The sequence below is a fragment of the Athene noctua genome, chromosome 1, assembly GCF_965140245.1.
Source record: "Athene noctua chromosome 1, bAthNoc1.hap1.1, whole genome shotgun sequence".
NCBI classification, from domain to species: domain Eukaryota; kingdom Metazoa; phylum Chordata; class Aves; order Strigiformes; family Strigidae; genus Athene; species Athene noctua.
The window spans coordinates 111,447,971-111,467,991 of record NC_134037.1 but is presented as its reverse complement, the minus strand read 5'-3'; the positions used below and the strand labels follow the sequence as shown (position 1 = coordinate 111,467,991).

General features: G+C 42.5%; 1 protein-coding gene across 2 annotated transcripts in view; it reads right to left on the bottom strand.

Moving 5' to 3' along the window:
* Window positions 1-10,418: 10,418 nt before the first annotated feature.
* MSH2 (mutS homolog 2) overlaps window positions 10,419-20,021 on the bottom strand; it is a 55,990-nt gene continuing 46,387 nt past the window's right edge. Inside the window, exons 12-15 of one of the 2 annotated variants that reach the window (XM_074897380.1) lie at window positions 19,682-19,886; window positions 19,057-19,304; window positions 14,885-15,057; window positions 10,419-11,099 (exon numbers count right to left, since the gene is read on the bottom strand). In XM_074897380.1, the coding sequence (XP_074753481.1) occupies window positions 10,929-11,099; window positions 14,885-15,057; window positions 19,057-19,304; window positions 19,682-19,886 (797 nt within the window). In that variant the 3' untranslated portion in view covers window positions 10,419-10,928. The remainder of the gene's footprint in view (window positions 11,100-14,884; window positions 15,058-19,056; window positions 19,305-19,681; window positions 19,887-20,021) is intronic. The other variant, XM_074897379.1, reaches the window with a different exon arrangement.

Here is a 20,021-nt window from a genome sequence, read left to right as displayed (position 1 = left end):
CAACCTGATTGTATCAAGCTTTCTGCCATCCAAATCCCAAAGGTGTTCTGCCCGCACACATTCAGGAGCATCAATCTTTGCAGCCACTTTCCTTGTTAGCTGCAATTGAAAGACTTTGCTAGCATAGACATTTTTTTTAAAGCAGAAATTGGGCTATTTCCGAGTGCAAACAGCCCTTTTTTTGGTTATTTGGCCTCTTTAGATCAGCATGTGAAGGGCATCTAAAAATCGCAGCCTCTTCCACTCTCTTCCACCTCCCCACGGAGGATTTGACCACTGCTCAGTCATGGCACACACTTCCCTCATCACCGGCCTCCATTCCCAACCAACATCTATGCAGTGGAAGGGAAGATAATGAGAGACAGGTAATGATGAGATGGAGAAGAAAGGCGATAGTCATGAAGTCAGGGAGAAACAGGGAGATGAGAGCACAGTGGATATAAAGGGGTCTGGTATACAGCAGCTCTCTCAATGCCTAATTAAAGACTGATGTCTAATTGAGATGCTTTCAGTGGTAATTTCTGCACTGACCACCTGCCAGTCCCGCACAGCAAGAGCCTGGGCAGGGGTGCTGCAGACCCACACCTCAGCCTTTTGGTTTAGGACTCCACTCAGCCTCAAAGGCTTCAGGGCTTGTGTTTTCAGTACACTAGGAAGTGAGAATTAAAACATCACACGGGTGCGCAGTGACCTCATCCCGCTTTATTCAGATCAATGCAAGTTTTGTCACTAACTCCTGTAACAGCAAAATTGAGCAGACTGTGGTATATGAAGTGAAAACCCTGTGGTTCTCCGTTTATACCACCGCAGTTTAAGCACATGCTCCTCTTGGATGAGCTCATCCTCTCCTCTCTGTTTCTCTATCTGATTCCACAGTGCTAAAACTAATGGAATTTAGGTTGTCCATTTGCACGTGTACTTGATACAGTGCAAAGCAGCACACTGTCTGGGAATACACTTAACTGCAGGAGCAGCAGAGAAGTGTATCCAAAGGTACCACGTACCATCTCAAAGCTAGGCAAGGCACTTGACCCCTACAGCCATGGGAATGTTTCCCAAATCACCCTGACTGAAGGTTATGGAGGTTTCTTTTAGCTCCTTGTTAAGTGTATTATTGGTGCCTGTTCCCTAGAGACCAGATGTGTTTCAATCCATTTTCCAGACTGAATTTCCCCATTTGGATAAAAATCATACTTATGCAGACTTCATAATGGGAGATAGCTGTCTTTTTTTTAGGAGAGGTGGGGGATAATGAACCACAGATAGAGCCAACCCAACAGACAAACCGAATATCAAGCAGAAACACACAAGCTCTGAAGACCAGTAAATAATTTTTACAACTTTTTTAAAAGATTAGCAGCCATCTCCTGCACTAACAAGTGTGTTTCACTCTGCAGTCAAAGCCACAGGCAGCTGATTTCTATTTATACTGTCTTAGCAGAGGGAGACCCAGTTGTTTGCTGTTGGCCATCCCAAAGTCATGCAGGTTAACAGCTGTGCTAGAGCTGAGCTTCACTTTGCAGAGGAAAAAAGCTATTTTTAGCATTATTTGTCTATTTTTGCAGTGCTCATTGCTCTAGGACCTGATCAGCAGCCAAGCGATTGGAAACGGGGATCGCTGTTATCCTTGGTTGGGTGATAGGGAGATATATGTTCAGAGGTAAGAAAATACACCTTTCTGAGAGCATCCAGGGCTGGTTTGAAGGGGTGTGAGGAGGTGCCTTCCCTAACTCAGGCCCAGACTGCATTGAGCCTAGGGACCCAAGCTGGACTGGCAGCTGAAACCTTGTTTTCCTCCAGGGAGCTCAACCCCACCACAGCAACCCTGTGCCAGCAAGGAAGCCAAGCTGGAAAGCAGTGAAACTGGTCAGCAGAAAACATGGCCAGCATTGGCGAACCCCTTGGCTAGTGAGCTCTGCTGCAGCAGGGTCTCTGGGGCGTGGAGGGAGGAGCACAGCCTGGGCAGGAGAAAACCATGCCCATCGTCCCCCACCAGCAATGAAGCCCATCACAGGTGGTAGAGGAGTGAAAACCAGGTCCTACAAGCCTGAGGAAACAGATGCAAAAGAAGGAGGTTTCTTTGCATTGTGCAGCATGCATAGCTGGTCTGTTCCACTTGCACAAGACATCTAGATGCAGCACTACTGCCCTAGGACACAAGAGGTTACTCATATCCACGTAACCAGGCATTCAGTTATGTGACTGCTACAATATACCACCTCCTCAGACTCCAGGAAGAGCAGCAAGGGTTGGGAAACAGATCATCCATTGTTTTGTCAGAGCCACAGCTATGGTGTTCACTTCTGGCTCACAGCTTTGAAGCTGTGGAATTTGTTATATTCCTGTAGGAGATCAATATGTAATTTAATTAAGATAGATGGTTTCAGGTTCTCTGTGCTGGCATTGCCTCCGTGGGGAGCTGCTGAGAGACCTGCTCCCTGTGTACATCTGCTTTTCAAGTGCTGTACCAGGAGCTCCCCCCTGCTCTCCACCCAATTCAGTCTAATTGCCTTATCTACGGGAGATTACAAAGATTTTTTTAAGAAGTCAAGAGGCCCATGTCTGTGCATGCTTCATATGTTAATTTAATTACTGTTTTTCTTCTTTCTTATTTTCAATTAACCAAGAAGGCCTTGTCTAATGGACTGAGCAAGAATGAAGCAAGAGCAAAAAGCAGTGTCCATTAAGGGTTCTCCAAACCACAGCCAGGAGCTAGGAGTAACTCCCATGTGGTCATAGCAGTTCGACGTTCTGGGATGATGACTAAATTAAGCTACTTCCACACACCCCACAGAACACCCCACTTTGTCTGCACACGTGGTACAGGCTGAAGCTTCAGAGCCACCCTGATATGAACATGTTGTGGTCTCCTGCTCCTACAGCCCCCCCATCACACCTGAACCAAAAGACATACCCAAGTCTCTGTTGGGTTGAAGATCAGTTCTGTGCGGTCAATAGCAGGCTGACTCCAAGGACAGTACCACACACTGCCTTCGAGCTCCGAATTTAAACGAATAAAAGCAAGATACCCTACTGTTCCCTAAAGCAGCAGCTGCACCAGTTATTCCTGGTTCCTTTTGGTTTAGCGGGCGGATGGGTTTGCTCTGTCCCTGTGATGCACTGTGTGCCCACAATCACGGCCACAGATCACCCTCCCCACCAGCAGGCCAGCCCCAGGCAGCCCAGTGGCCACTGCACCATATACTGGTGGCCAAAATCCTCCCTGGAGGGAGACTGGCCGGGTGCTGTGCCCACAGCTCCTGGGGCAGCTGCAGCAGCTCTGGGGTTCATACCAGGTGCCCCTCACATGCCACCTTGTCCTCCTGGAAGGGCCAAACAGCAAGTTTTTAGGCATTATCTGCAAATGTCAGATTACTGCACTCCCCAATAAAACCCTCTTGTTCACATAAAACATCTTCAAGCAGCCTGATGCCTTACCTGATTTCCTTTGACAGAGGAAATAGGAAAAGGAAGATCCTAAGAAGTACATTCTTGAGGATGAGTGGGAGGTGCAGCAAAATCTTAGATGGTTTTATTACCTTTCATGTGCACAGAATAAATAAGCATACAGTCACTGACAGGGGCCAGTTCTCACTGCATGGCTGGAATCTCTTAAAAAAAGTATCAGGAAAACCGAATTTTGCAATACTAACAGGCAAGATGTTCACCAGCTTGCAAAGTTTTCCTGTAAGAAAATTACACTTTTATCTACAGGAAAACTACTCTTGGGAAAGAGAGATTAAACCTCTGAGAACTACTAAGAGCACAGTAGCATTAGCATGGATCCATGGGCCAAATCAACAGCCAGTCTAATCTCAGAAAAAAAACCAACATTTACTTCATGCAGTGCCTGTAATTCACACCAGATGAGCACATCTCTTGGGAGATGACAGAGAGCTAATCCTGTGTCTCTACAGCACAAAGATAAACAGCTCTGCGGTTTTCTCATAACCAGTGTTGCACCATAGTGTATTGTGCTTGAAATCCAGCCCCTGCAGCACAAAAAGAGGGGCTTCTGCAAGATCTCCCTTATGCAAATTGATTTCCTTCCTGGGGGGAAAAAATAATGCCATTAAAATGCTACTATAGGTAAAAGTGTATGTCAGATGACTAGGAATAAGACTTGGATCTGCTAGAGCCAGTTTAGCTCTGCTCTAGCTGCTGCTTTGCTGAACTGTGAGCTGTCTTCGCTGTTGCAGGGCAGGCAGGTCTGACCTGGGGTCCTGCAGGAGCTGCGGAGCACGTCTGCCCAGTGCCTTCAGCATTGGCAGCGTTTTGGGGAGGCCACACTTCCCCCTCAGAAGATCAAATATCTTAAGCAAGCTACCCAGCCACACAAGTGTTTTACAGTGCTTAATGAGAGCTACTCATTTTCTGGGGAAGCCTCAAACATGCGTTTCTGGTCTCTTTGCTTAAGTTTAAGGCAATAACCAGAACAACAGTGGTGAAAGGACTGCTAAAAAAGCATCTTCAGGAGCCCTTACAGAGAAAGGAAAACCTGTGCCAGAGAGCAGCGACTAGGGTGCCTCGAACTGGACCAAAGGAGGCAACACCATGGAGTCAGTACTACCAGAGCCACCCTGGGTATCTGCTCCCAGCTGCTGCAGCCGCTCTTGCAGGCTCAGGCTTTCGTGCCAGCCCAGAGAAGCGCAGAGCTGCCTGGCAGCCAAGCCCTGCTGTGCCATTTGTTCCAGTCACTTGGTTTTACAGTGCTCAGGGTACTGTCACAGCAGCCAACATAAAATCAAGTAACCGTGCTGGCATCTCCCATGCTTACTGCACCAAGGGAGGTGGAACCATGTGCTTTGGTTCCTGGTTGGAGGTAGAGTAAGGAGATACCTGCAACCACCCTCCCAAACCCTCTCCCACCCTGGCTGATTGACGTGCACAACATCTGGCATCCTGAGACACCAGCATCCCTCATGGCAAAGCCACAAAGCCACCAAGGCTGGGACTTGTGTGAAAATGGTACCTTTAGCAGTTTCACACACAGTTGGCAGGTTAGGAAGCTCTTTTGGTTTTGTTTTTAAACCCAGGGGGCTGCTTGAGTTTCAGTGCAACCAGACGACCACAGAAATAGGGAGCATCTCCCACAGCTCATGTGTATCTCCTGGTTTTACCACACCTAGATCACCAGCCTTTTGCACTTTAATACACACCCTGTTATACAGCACACAGGTACAAAGTAAGCAGGCTTTTTTTTTTTTCTTTTAATGTCATTGATCGCTATTAATGTGCAAATGAATTGCTACACTGCATCCTAGTGTCCCTGAATTGAATGATGAATGCCACAGCAGAATGAAGATACAAGAGATGACCTATTGCAAGCAGAAAAAGAGCATGAACTTGAAAAACCTATTACTGCCCAAGGTGAAGAGAGAAGCAATCAGTGGGTATAGAAATTTAAACTCCTGTGCTGCCTTCTGAGGTCACAGCAAAAAGATTGTAGAGCCAGAGTATCTGCACTAAAATCAGCATCAGAATCATCTTGCTGGTAAGTTTGGAGTTGAACATCGATGTGAAGCTTGATTTTCATTTTTACCTTCTTTATTAGCACTTCAAAGTGTAAGGAAACTATTTGCCATTACATTGGGACCCTGAAAACCAAGGAAGGGACATTTAAGTCACCAACAACCTACAGCAGAAAGGCACAAGAAGAGTTACTGGAAATATCCAGGGACAAGCGAATTCCTTCTAACAGGCATTTCCAATCATCACCTAAAATCTGCAAGGCTTGCAGTGTGGTAACACACCTCATTGTTCCTTGCAAGGCTTGGGACCACGTTGTGACAACAGATACAGTTTTGATCCTTTGGAGAGTTGTTCTGGTGTTGAAACCACAGGTTCTGGGGAGGAGGTACAGCACATGGCCATGTCTGCTGGGCTGGCTCTAGCTCCCCGCAGTGCCAGCCCAGCTGTACTTGTGTAGGAACAGCGGGTCCCTGGGCAGCTTTGGGTAGGGTCGGGTGGGTGCAGAGATGCTTACAAGCTTGGACTGTGCAGTCAGAGGCATCACAGTGGTGTGGGAACAGCCACACAAGGGGAACCAGTGGGTGTGCTGACAAGACCAACAAGCTCTGGTCTAAAGCCCATGGTTATGGACATTTTCCTGAAGTTTTACATATTTCTATGCACAAATAGGAAGGTACAGGCGAGGGGAAGATTAAGATATTCTTTCAACTTCTCAACATGAAAAAAATCCACATCCCTCAGGGTGTAAACCAGCAACTTCAAGCTGGCACAGACACTCTTTAGGAGTGCTGCCCAGGTTCTTGCCTCCTCCACAGCACAGTCCAGCAGCAGGTTGGAGATGGGACCAGACTGCCAGTGTGATCTGCTGCAGCCCTCCCTGCTCAGGCTAAAGGGCTGCTGTTTGCCATGGCAGTCAAGGCCCCCCGCCAGAGCCCACAGTGACCCACATAAGGAACAGTTGTCTCCTTTCGGGGGGGGGGGGGGGGGGGGGGCAAATGAAAGTTGCCCCCCATGAGAGAGCATTGCCCTGACAAGCAATGACTTTGCAGTATGCAGCAGAAACAGGTGGATCAGCAGGGGAAATGTTCTCATAAACACAGGCTATGTACTCCCAGCTTTTCCATCAGCTTACATTGTTTAGCACAGCTGTTTTCAGCTTTCCAACTGTCCCTACAAGAACAATTACATCCTTATGAAAACTGCCACAAGCATCCAGCAGCTCAACCCAGGTGCCAAGGTACCTTTTTCCACGATGGCAAAAAAGCAACATTTTCTTATCTCTAGAAAAGCACTACTTGCTCCAGCTGCTGGAGCAAACATAATCTGCCATCTGCTTTATTGTTTCCTTTAGTTACAGCCACTGCTGTTAATCCAGGCAGCAGGGGACACCGTGTCAGGAGAGTAAGACCTGGCTGCCACTGAGAACGATTAAAAATTGTCACCTCCCTCTTCAACAGCTGAGGTTGCTCCCTCTCAACTTGACTGTCAAAGCAGCACATGCAGGGATGTATCTACCCCTGTCCCAGTCCATGCAAAGGATAACAAGCATCGTTGATAGCTAAGAGACACACCTACATAAATGACAGCAATGCAAGGTGCTCTCCTGGGTACAGGAACAGTGCAGACACATGGCAGGAATAGGGGAAGGAAAGGCAACAGGGCAGGAAAGGTGACTGCAAGGCAGGGAGAGGAACAGGAACATCTGAGATACAACTGGAAACAAGGCTGTTTCAGCAAACAAGCAGCATGAAGAGACAAGTTCTCCTTGCAAGAGTTGCAGCCACCTCACAGAGATGACAGCATCTCTCCCACTACCTTTTAAAGCTTCAGACTCCTATGGCCGCTTGCTTTCCTTGTTCTCAGGTCAGCGAAATGCAAAGCATTCAATGCATGACCTCACGCTACTTCAGATACAGAGCAGCAACTGCTCTCCCTTGATTCTTCAAGTAAATCTGTCACACTGTAGAATAGTAAGGCCAATTCTCACTGGTTTGTAGCCACAGAAATCTCTCAGCCTACATACTATCCCTGTATTTGAAAACTCATTAAGTGCCATGAAAACCAGTTAAAACTGTCATCCTAATCTTGCACCAAATTAGATCAAACTGCTCACACAATCTCAGACCTCAGCTGAGCTGCAAAGGCAGCATCTCCTCCAGCAAAGCAATGAACTCTCACACAGGCGTCCCTAAATATGGAAAAAATTAGACCATGAGCAGTTCCAGCTGATTAGAGTGGCTATCAAGCCAGAACAGCTACATCCACTAAGAGCTAGCACAAAGTCTTTATGTTCATCAAAGCACAGGCCAGTAACGGGTCTGCTTCTCATAAGCAGGTATCTGAAGTTCTCTCAGAGGCCTGAAAGTCTCCTCAAGCCAGCTTCAGCGCACCTGCCAGTGGGCAAGGACTCACCTCAGTCATGTTCCTGCCATTTCTGATTCCAAAACTACCTCAGTTCCAGTTGAGGAAAGAGACACTGAGCCACTTACCGGCTGTGTTATTATTTCAGATGAACTTGCACAGCTGCAAGTAGGAACAGGCAGAGCTCAGTCCGAGACCCAGCAGGCCATCCTTTCTGGATTTGTGAGCTTGATCCCCAGGTCCTCCAACCCTAACCAGAGCCTGCTGACCACCAAGCATGTCACCTGCTTTTGACCACAACCCAAGAAGTAAACCCAGCATTTTCTCATCAGGCTGGCTACCAGGCACTCCTGCACACAAATAGGTTGAACTACTGATCACTAAAAGGGTAAAGCGCTCAAAGGAAAAGAATTCCTTCAGTGTTTGATCATGTCTGCCCTTTTACTCCATCTAATGCAGTTTTGTTCAAAGAGCCTTCTAGATGAACAGTAACAGCACAGACTAAAAAGACCACACCTGCAGTAAGCGTTCAGTGCCAAGCTTTCTCAAGTGAGTGAGCAAAGAGAAACTTGTGTCTTTATTCAAGGCTGACAGTAAGTGGCCTCACTGCTCCTCAATAGCTACATTATTTTGTTCTGAAGCTTTGATAATCTTTCATCCCTGGCACAGCTCTGTAATAATAAGAGAAGTTCTGGAATTGCTCCTGTCTCATAGGTACGTTTCCGGACGAAAAGCTAAATTGGAACTAGCAAAAATAGCCATCCTCCTGCTCACATGAAATCACACTACCTGTAACCCAGTTTGCAAGCAGCATTGACATATGGAGACTAAACTCTGCCTGATCCTCTCTTGCCTATATCCGGCAGCAGCAGTACACTTGGCGGGGGGGGGGGAAGTGTAGTGTAGAAGAAAAAATAGGTGAAAGTATGAGTCTTAAAATCCCATTAACTTGCACCTTTCTTCCTTGTGAGTGTTGAAGGGCATGAGAAGAACTGAACCCTTTTTGTTGCAGATGCATAACTCCCTTTCTGAAGCATAGAGAAGGTGCTGCCTGGAGCTGGTCCAGTCAGAGTACCCCATCGCTCCCGAGTTATGCCCACAAGTACTGCTTTCACCCTCAGGGATGAGTAACCTGGTCACACAGGAGCAGCTCTATCAGCCTCCAACTGCAATAAAAAAATAAAAGCAGCCTTTCCTCAGCATACTGCAGACATGCTGTACTGAGGCACCACCAGAGTAGAAAGAGTCAACACTTAAACAATAAAAGCAAGAGGCACTGAATGAAACTAGAAATCAAGTTCAAAACAAAGAAGTGGTCCCTCTTGCAGGTGGGCAGCTCAGTGAGGAACTCCCTGGCTGAGTGCTGCAGACACTGAAAGTTCACACAGGGTCCAGGAGAAAACAGAGAAGTTCCTGCAAGAGAAAACCATCAATGGTTTTATGCCTGTTCCCACAGTTAGGGACAAGAGACCAAGCAAGGGGCATCTTTGATCAAACCACAGATATCTCAGCATATGTAGGAAGAGCATGTAAGTACCAGCCATTCCAGTCCCTTACACAAACTGCCTGTTTCTAGCAACAGTTAAAGCAATTTGATCCAATGCAAGTTGTGTGTCACTGCAGTATTTGATCCTCTAAAATTATTCTCATTGTCTATTTTATGTATAATTCTGTATTTTTGGATAGCTTGTGCTTGAACCAATTGAATTTGAAAGAACAGCTATATTTTTCATTACTTTATGTAACAGATTTTTCCATTCACACACTTCTCCAGACACAGCTACTGAACACATGTATCAACTGTACTGTTCGTAAATGCAAGTCTATTTTTGTCGTTACAAGTCGAATGCATTCTAATTTAAAGACCAAAAAGGTGTTATGCAGAACCCAAACCTCTTGGACAAGCCTTTATCTTTTACTGTGGAGAAGTATACATAGTATGCCCAAGTTTGGCACTAACTACAAACAAACATAATCCAACAGCAAGATGAACAACACACCTCTTATGACTATTGCTGGAACATTTAAAAATGCAGACCACTGCAACACATTAATCCCTGACATCGAGCTATAGCACAGCTTTAACAGCAGCACTGCTGTCCCCAGCATACACCCACTGATGCAATCTCCGAGCACAGCAAGAGTTTGCATGGCATCTTCAGCAGTTTTATTCCTACAATCTCATGCGATAAACACCTCTTCCCATTAATCTTTCAACACTGACAGTTTTAAATATAGGTAAAGTGCTCTTGAGCTACAATTTAAAATGCTAAATTTCAAGGAGAATACAAACTTGTATCTGGATGCTTTCAAACTGTCTCAGTGCAAGAAGTACATTAGATAACAATCAATGCATTCTCTCTTTGCATACAGCCCTCACAAATCAGAACCAACTCAGAAGTTCCAGTTAAACTGTAACTTCACCCCTGCCTCTGCTTACATTACAAAGCCACCAAAATATGCAAGAGTTATTGCCACTCAGGCACAAAAGAGCAGGCCCATAGTGTATTTGACCTGAGCATTACCATCCACACAGCAAACAAAAAAAAACCCCTCTACTGCTGTACCCCCACCCCCACTCTCACCAAGCTCCACACAGGTACACATGCAAAAATTTTATGACAAATTGCTTGGATTAGATGCTTTTTTCTAATGGAGAGCTAATACAGTGTTACCAAAACTTCTCTGAATTAACATAATTGTATCATACAAAAAAGAATCATGGTATAGGACAGATTTTGTGTATGCGCTGTTGCTTTTCAAGGCTGTGGTAGCTATATGCCATCTTGATTGTGATACTTTCTAGCATACTTTTCTGGTAAAATATTATGCATTTTGTTTGTACAGTCAGTAATTCTCTCAATACTGAAAAAGCATTTTATTGAAAACTTCTAAAAAGACACAATGATCACAACTAAAGCCAGAGTCTGGCACAGAATATGCTCAGAACTTTTTACAAAATAATTACAAACCAAGAAAAAAAAAGTCTACATAAATCAGTACAAGTATCAAAGTATAAAAGCTACAAGACAAGAAAATGGTAATTCTTGTAATGTAAAACATGCTTCATGAGCTGTATCCTGTTGTCACGCCTTTCATGATGTAAATTTCGTTCGGGAAATGATTTCATTCACAAAACTGTTGTTCTTTGCCAACACATCATTTCTCAGCTGTTTCAGCTTGATTTTGATGTCTTCTTCTGACATATCTGTCAGGGGCAATGTTTTCACTTGACAAAGAAAATCCTGAATTATCTTTTCACCTTCCTGAAATGGAGGGAGAAGGAAAAAAAGAAAAACACAAAAAGGATGTTTGGATTGCAAGCAGGATTTTTCCAAATTCCCCAAAGGTACAGTATTATTCATCACCCAAAACTTTTTGCAGGCAAAAACCGTGGCTATATTTGCACTCACTATCATGTTCTCAACACCAGAACAATCCAGTTTTACCTCTATCAGGAGTTTTTCCCCTTTCAATCCATGAGCAAAAAGCATCAGTTATCAGCAGAAATACAATATTTAACACTGAAAACTCCTATACGTGTTCCACATTTAAGTCCAGTGTGCAACCACATCAGGTGAGGATTGCTAGCAATCAGAATGGCCATATTACCCAAACTAGTTACTTTTTGGAGGAATTTTAAATCAAAACCAATGTTTCAATATGCAAAAAGAACGAACAAATTGTAACCAAGCAACCGGAGAGCAGCCGTCACCAAGGGGAACAGATGATAATTAAGCTTTACACATATGCTTTTACACAAACAGGCGAAGTGGAACTTCTAAACAATCTGAATTGAATAGCAAGAACAAACATTTCAATGAATAGTATTCAGAATCCTTGTATTAAAAACAATTTGCACAGAATACAAAATTCTGTCTAGTCCTCTGCATTTTGCATTTTAGAGCTCTACCACAAAGTTTTTTTATATAAGACTAATGCAGGATGCTTTCAGTGGAGAAGTGTCCAAAGGACTTGGAAATGTAATACCATTCTTTAACATCATGTTTAGAGGGAAAAGGCAGACAAATTGACTGGGCAAGACAGCTAAAAGCTATGCCATTCTATTGCCTAGAGAGTTTATGAAATATGTATTACTGAAATATCCAAGAATAAAACATGATGCTGTATTTGTCAGAAATGTTTGCCACCTTAATTTAATTTACAGCATATTAAGACCACACAGCCAGATCCAACTAATCTGAAAAATACTTCACCACAATACCTAGCAAGCTGGTAAAAGAAAGGTAATAGTGGAGGAACTGAGGAGAGGGGGAACCTCCTGGCACTAAAAGGCAGGACAAACCAGAGACTCTTCATCCACAACATCAGATCCACTTACTGAGACAGAGACAAATGCAGTAGACCTCTGAAACTGAAAATAAAGTAACAGGTAACAGCCTCTATCTAGAGCAAAGACTTTTTAAATGTAGAAAGTGCTTTGGATATGGAATAACACTTCAAGGGTTCCATATATCCAGATATACATGTCATATCTAAGGAACCTGAAGGTGCACAAGTCCATGGGACCTGATGAGATGCATCTGCAGGTCCTGAGGGAACTGGCAGATGAAGTGGCTAAGCCACTATCCATCATACTTGAGAAGTCATAACAGTCCGGTGAAGTTCCTGATGACTGAAAAAGGGGAAATGTAACCCCTATCTTTAAGAAGTAAAAAAAGGAAGACCTGGGAAACTACAGGCCAGCAAGTCTCACCACTGTGCCCAGCAAGATCATGGAGTGGATCCTCCTGGAAACTATGCTAGAGCACATGGAAAATAAGGAGGTGATTGGTGACAGCCAACATGGCTTCATTAAGGGAGAACCATGGCTGACAAATTTGGTGGCCTACAATGGGGTTACAGCATTGGTGGATAAGGGAAGAGCAACTGACATCATTTGTCTGGACTTGTGCAAAGCATCTGACACTGTCCTGCACAACATCCTTGTCTCTAAATTGGAGAGACATGGATTCGTCAAATGGACCACTGGGTGGATAAAGAATTGTCTGGATGGTCACACTCCGAGTTGTGGTCAACAGCTCAATGTCCAAGTGGAGAGCAGCGACAAGCGGTGTTCCTCAGAAGTCGATATTGGGACTGATGCTGTTTAACATCTTTGTTGGCGACACAGACGGTGAGCTTGAGTGCACCCTCAGCATGTTTGCTGATGACACCAAGCTGTGTGGTGTGGCCGACACGCTGGAGGGAAGGGATGTGCCATCCAGAGGGACCTGGACAGGCTGGAGAGGTGGGACCCTGCAAACCTCATGGAGTTCAACAAGGCCAAGGGCAAGGTCCTGCACATGGGTCAGGGCAATCCCAAGCACAAGTACAGGCTGGGAGATGAGTGGATTGAGAGCAGCCCTGAGGGGAAGGACTTGGGGGTATTAGTGGGTGGAAAACAGACTGTGAGCCAGCAACGTGCACTCACAGCCCAGAAAGACAACTGTATCCTGGGCTGCATCAAGAGAAACGTGACCAGCAGATCAAGGGAGAGACCTTACAGTGGCCTTCCAGTGCTTAAAGGGGCCTACAGGAAAGATGGGGAGGGACTCTATCAGGGAATAGTGATAGGACAAGGGGTAACAGCTTTAAACTGGAAGAGGGTAGATTTAGATTAGATATGAGGAAGAAATTCTTTACTGTGAGGGTGGTGAGACACTGGAACAGGTTTCCCAGAGAAGCTGTGGCTGCTCCCTCCCTGGCAGTGTTCAAGGCCAGGTTGGACGGGGCTTTGAGCAACCTGGTCTAGCAGAAGGTGTCCCTGCCCATGGCACGGGGGTTGGAACTAGATGATCTTTAAGGCTGTTTCCAACCCAAACTATTCTGTGATTCTATGATATACTGGAGTATTGCCAAGATTGCCACTGATATATAGAAGATAAATGAGTTACAAGGCTGTGAGGTTTCAGACCAACTGCTAAGACACAGAACTAAGATCTGTAAGCAAATTGATATGCATGCCACAAGGAGGGCCTGCCTACTCGCAAAAAACCATACAAGTCATAAAGCACATACGGATTTCCTAAGAGGCTGCAACAGATGTCACTGTAAGGACTCTTAATCCAGCAACAAGACAACACAGGCTATTCTGAAAAAGCTTCCCACAAGCTATTGTTTTCCTTTAGAGTAAATGTTAATGAAACTTCTTTTAAGAGAAAGTGAAGGAAGAAGAGAAAAAACGAGTTCACTCCAATGACTTTACACATCAGTATTATGCAATGTAGACATGACCAGATCTACACTGAGATGTGGGTTTCCTCAACTTGTGCTTGAAGCCTGTGCAAAGCCAAGAGCATTTTACTTCTCAGTTGAGTAGAAAACCAAGCTAAAATTCTCACATATGAAATGAGAAGAACTTTATGACATCTGTAAATAGGACATTCCAGGACCAAATTGCCATGTCCTTTGATATGATCAGCTTGCGAGACACAGTACTGATGGGAGGTGGAAGGGCACAAAGCAGAAAGCTGTGTACTCAGCTTTTCTTTACTGTGAACAGATCTGAACATGCTCATGTTGAGCTTCAAAAAAAATCAATGCTAATGAGCCCTCAAATAAGGCAGAGCAAAACCACAAGCAACCTACCTGCAGAGCCAAGAATAATCAACAATTAAAACAAAAGCTGTAACTTAAGTCCCCAGAAACACTGCATACAGACTAAGTAGCCAACAAAAGGGATGAACACAAAATTCTGACTTGGTTCAGGAAAATAAAGAAAACCCCAAATGGTCCCTTTGTATGACTCCCATTGTACGTCAATCATACTAACCGCTAATCATTATTCTTTAATTAGAAAAAATTAGATTCATTGTCATGTCTATGTGTTTAGATAAAATTCTTGCCTCTCTATTTGAATCTAAGCCAAACCCTACTATCCTTGAACATCTCCAACTCCTTAATGAACTTCATAGCTAAAACATTTGGTTATGGAAAAATGAGATTATAGTTAATCATCATTAAGCTTTGGGAGAATCTGTATCCTTAAATTATTTTGCTTGGGGTATTCCAGATAAACAAATTTTGAAAACCACTCCTGATAGCAAACCTCTCTTTCTCTGTAGAATTTCTTGGCTGGTGGTTCTCCTTCAGATTCCTTGGACTTGCCAACATTTTGAAACTCCTCCAGCTCCAGTGCTTTCTCTCTTGCACTTTCTATCACATGTTTTGGGAAAGCTGCCAACTCTGCTACATGTATTCCAAAACTCTGGTCACAAACACCTGAATGCAGAGGAAAAAAAAAAACATTAAAGAATTCTCAAGATATAATATGGCTATGCAGAGATTATATGAATAAACTTGTAATAGTTCTCTGTTCTGAAGAATTAAGTGTGTGACATCATTTAGTTCTCCCAACAATTTTTTATTTACCTTTTGAATTATATACAATAACACAGATTAAAGAATATGCTCTTTCAGAGCAGTAATTGCAGAGCTCCAGAAGCGCTTCAGGTAGAAAGGGAAAACTCTCCAGGCAGAAAGAATTTCCCTCTAGTACTTGAATGAAACCAAATAACAGTTTTTAATAACAGTACTTCATCACAGTTTGTAGAATACAGTAAAACACCTTTTTAATGTATCTCTCACATTTTTTATATTTACATGAATACATATATATATGTACGTGTGTGTGTATATATATATAGAAATATTACAAATGTTGCATCCTCAATCATTGTCCTCCTCCTTTGCATCAGGAAAATGTAACTCCTCGGTCTCCGGGAGTTGTCTTTAATTATATCAAACCTTTCAACTTTAACTCTACAGTTGCTTCAATTAATACACTGTTTATAACATTTGGTTGAGAAAGAGAAGTTCTCATAATTGCTCAAAATATGTCAATTATACACAGTTACATAAAATAATTTTCACTTAAATATCAAAAGCCGTCTGATACAATCTGTCAACTCCATTTGTTTACATTACCATAATTCCGAATGGCCACCCACAAGTATTACTACATTCTTTTAATTCTGGTCTCCAGCAAGGAGTTATGAATAAATGAATTACACATGTAAAACTATACTTAACTAATCATCCATTAAATACTGGGTAACAGGAGAACAGGTAAAGGAAAACTTAGCATTTAGATTTTTTGCTTTATTACCCTTGTAATCTCAGGTTTCTTAAAGGAAATTAACATTTTAAAGCAGAAATTAAGTCTTCTTGATTTTATATTAAAACACACACCTCCCCAGACACAAGGCTAACTTAGGTCTCTGCTTGGAGAATCCTGAGCAGAGGCCTGAGAACAGTACTTTCTGCGTCTTCTCTTCCCATGGTTCTGTCACACTCTTGAAGCATGAAGACAGGGATGAAAATACTATATAAAAGTTCCTTATCATGCATTTCAGATTGCTATACATTTCAAATGACATGAAACCCGTTACTTGTTTCAAAACACAGCTGTAACCAAGCTGCTTAGACTCACATCCTTGCCTGAACACAGTTCTTCCAAAAGGGAAAGAGCACATCACTGAATGCGAAAACTTATGTGAAAGACATACAATTTGAGACCTGGTATTTTAAGATGATTTCACAATGTTGTATCTCATCTGACAGCAGTTTAAGTAGATAGATACGAACTATTGTGCCTCTATGCTCAATAGCACTTCCTAGAAAATGGATTGAAAATGCATGTACAAGAAAAAACGTGTATGACTAAGCCAGCAAAACTGATTGAAGAAGAATATGATACTGGGCTTCTAGAGTTTTCACCAGGACCAGAATGGGTGAGTTAATACAGGCTAAAAAAAAAAAAAGGGGGGGGGAAAGGGGGTGGTTTTGAAAAAAGATAATTCACTTAGCTATCTGGGGAATATTACTTTTTATCATAAGAGTTGCTATTCCAAAGGACTTAGAAGGTAGAAGGTTTAAGATTTAGTGTATACTACTTCCCTCCCCAACCTAAGTACTCAAAATAAGGCACCTAAAAAAAGATGGCGTGTTTGAAGATACTGTACATTGCCAGCTCTCGCTGCATTGAAAGCACTCAGAGTTTCAATGTACACTTGCAGCAGTTTATGACTATACTTGTCTTCAGTTCCCATGCCACACTAAGTCGTATTTTAAGCACTGATTTGAGCAAGGCACTCAGAGGGCTCTGAGCATTCACTTGGTGGAAGGAGCTCAACATGTGCTGGAGAAGATGGGAAACAGCAAACTACTAAAGAGCCACAGACACTGCCTCTCCATGGGAACAGGCTGAGTACCGGGGCCATGGCACTTTGGACTCAGAAGCAAAGCCTGGCCAATTGTCTAGGAAAAGCATATGAACAGAAAGGAGAACAGAGGCCATTTCTAAGGACTAAAGATCTCAAAAGACAAGGACACAGAGTTAAACAAGACTGCGGCAGCTGGAGATAGTCTAACCAGCTTTAAGCAAACTCTCAGTAAAACCAGAGGAGAGCAGTACTTCTGGTCATGCTTTGATTCCCCTTGTTCAGAGCAGTCTCCAAGCTTTACAGCAAATTGCAAGACTATAGCCATAGGGGACTACAAAATTAGAAGTGGTTATACAAATAATCAAAGGGCAAGAAATGAAGTAATGTCATGGATTTAAAACCAGAAGAAATGAGTAAGAAACAGTTGATTAGTAACATCATAGGAGTAAAACTAGCATAGTACTACTTGAGTGAGGCTCAGCTCAGGACACAATAAAAACACATTTACCAATTATCTAAAGACACTTAATGGTATGGTGACAGCCTGTGAAGATTGTAAAAATTACCTTTAAAAGCATAACAGTAAAAATTAGTAATTGGACAGCATATTAGATTCATTTCAGAACAATATATGCCAAAAGGAACGAGGTGAAAAGTTCTAAATTGTCTAAAGAAATTGGGAAATATGAGAGAGCACGCCAGGATAACACATACTGAATATGCACTGATCACGAAAAGCAGAGCTATCAGGATGAACTAGGCAAGCAAAAGCAAGTATTCAGTATTATGTCAACATGACAAAACAGCTTTTAAAATGAGGAATGAAGTTCAGCAATTGTACCTGTAAGGTTAAATTTTAAACTAAAAAGATAAGTAAACATCAGTCTCCAGGACTCAATATACAAGACAAGGACTAGCTCCTTAACCTTAAGGAGGATGGATGATACTTAGTAAATATAGTACTCTAACTCCTCAAATAGTTATTCCTTATTTGAGACAAAACCATTCCACAAGGGAAGCTGTTGATCAGATCCAGTATAGCCACAGTGTTCTATAATAACCATGTTCGAGTGTCACCTGACTCATTCCTTCATTGTGAAACTTGGAAAAGGAAAATGAAGAGGTATTTTTAAGTGAAAACAGAGTAACATTACTCTGACCACACTTTAAATCAGAATCTCACTCCATAAGTTGGCAACCTGACTTAAAAGCTCTTACAGGAACAACAAAATCACTGTAGAGTTTACAACTAACTTAGAAAGACATAAATGACCATACTTTGCAAGTCACAGTTATACAGCCCTGCTTTATTTAGCATAAATAGACTCTTCCTGAAAGGAGCAAGAACAAATGATTGGGGATACAGAGAAGCAGGAGGAACTGCTTATTGTGGCTAACAGATTAAATTTATACCTAATTTAAAATTGTCTAATTTAATACCAAAAGGAATAACTGGATTCACTAAAGGATTTTTATTAAATACATTTGACTTATCTTACAAAACAGGCTACTTATTGTTTTACTATGATGCCATTTGCTAAAAACTAAACAGATTATTTTTCCTATATCAAACTACTGCATAAATTGGGCAACATCTTTCTTCAATGACTAAGTCTTATTACAGTGAAATAGATATTATTGAAAACTGTCAGCACATTCAAGTTGCACTCATTTCTTTTCAAAGAACAGTTTAAAGAACATAAGTCTTTTCTATCAGCAGGTTAAAATAGATGATTTTGGAAAACAGAAAATAACCTTTTGGAAACCTTCTTCCTGCTCTTTAAAAAACAGAGAGGGATTGACCTCAAAAGCACTGACTTGAGTGGCAGAAATAATCTAGAAGTCTTAACAAATAACCATCAACATCACCAACTGTGTTCACATATGGGACACTGCTCCTGCCATACACACTCTCTATGGACAGAGAAGAACATGTCTATTATAAACACTAAGCCTGGAGTACAAGATTAATTTTTTTAAAATGTTTTTTCCATTATGATTTTTTCCTCTCTCAGGGTGAAATTAAGTTTACCCTCTTCACCATTTACAGTCTTACCTTCCTTGACACGATAAAGCATCGTCAGTGTGTCATCACTGGTCAGAGCAGTGACATGTAGGTTATTCACTGTTGGCACCTGGTCAGCAAGAGCTGTCAGTTCATGAAAATGTGTAGCAAACATACAGAAAGCACAGATTTTGCTGGCAATGTATTCAGAAATAGCCCATGCTAAGCCAAAGCCATCGTAGGTAGAAGTTCCTCTTCCCAGCTCATCAATGATTATCAGGGAGTTTTCAGATGCTGTCCTAAAAACACAAGAGCATTTAATAATGTTTGAGAACAGCATGAACTCTGGATATTGGAGTATCACAAGTTATGTTGTAGAGGCATAGCATAAAAGAGGCGTAAGACCTTTCCTATCTACACAGTGCACAGAGATAATTTCAAATTAGTTTTTGTCCCATTTAGACTGTGGCCTCCTGATACCAGCTCCGTATGACCACTGAAATAAACAGAAAGCTACTTCAAGAACTTATGAGCCTTCTAAAAAAAAAAAAAAAAAAAAAGAATTGAGATCCTCCACCGAGATCCAACACAAAAGGAAATCTTAAATTCATCTTTCTTAGGGCACCTCCTTTCCCATCAACCCCAACCAGCAAAATCAAATAAGCACAGGACTCACCTAAGGATTGATGCAGTTTCTAACATTTCAGCCATGAAAGTAGACACACCTTTCAGCTGACTGTCTCCAGCTCCCACCCGAGCCAGGATACAATCCACAATGGTTATTTCTGCAGTCTCACATGGTACAAAACACCCAATTTGGGCCATAAGAACAATCACCCCTGTCTGTCGGATGTAGGTTGATTTTCCCCCCATGTTAGGGCCTGAAGAAGAAGTTTTGCAAATGAATTAAACATCTTTTACAATTCAGCAGTTCTTATAAAAGGAGAACAGGCTTTAAATTGAAACAAAGAATTTAAACTTACTACTCTCTTGAAAGAAAAGATTAGCAGACTTGC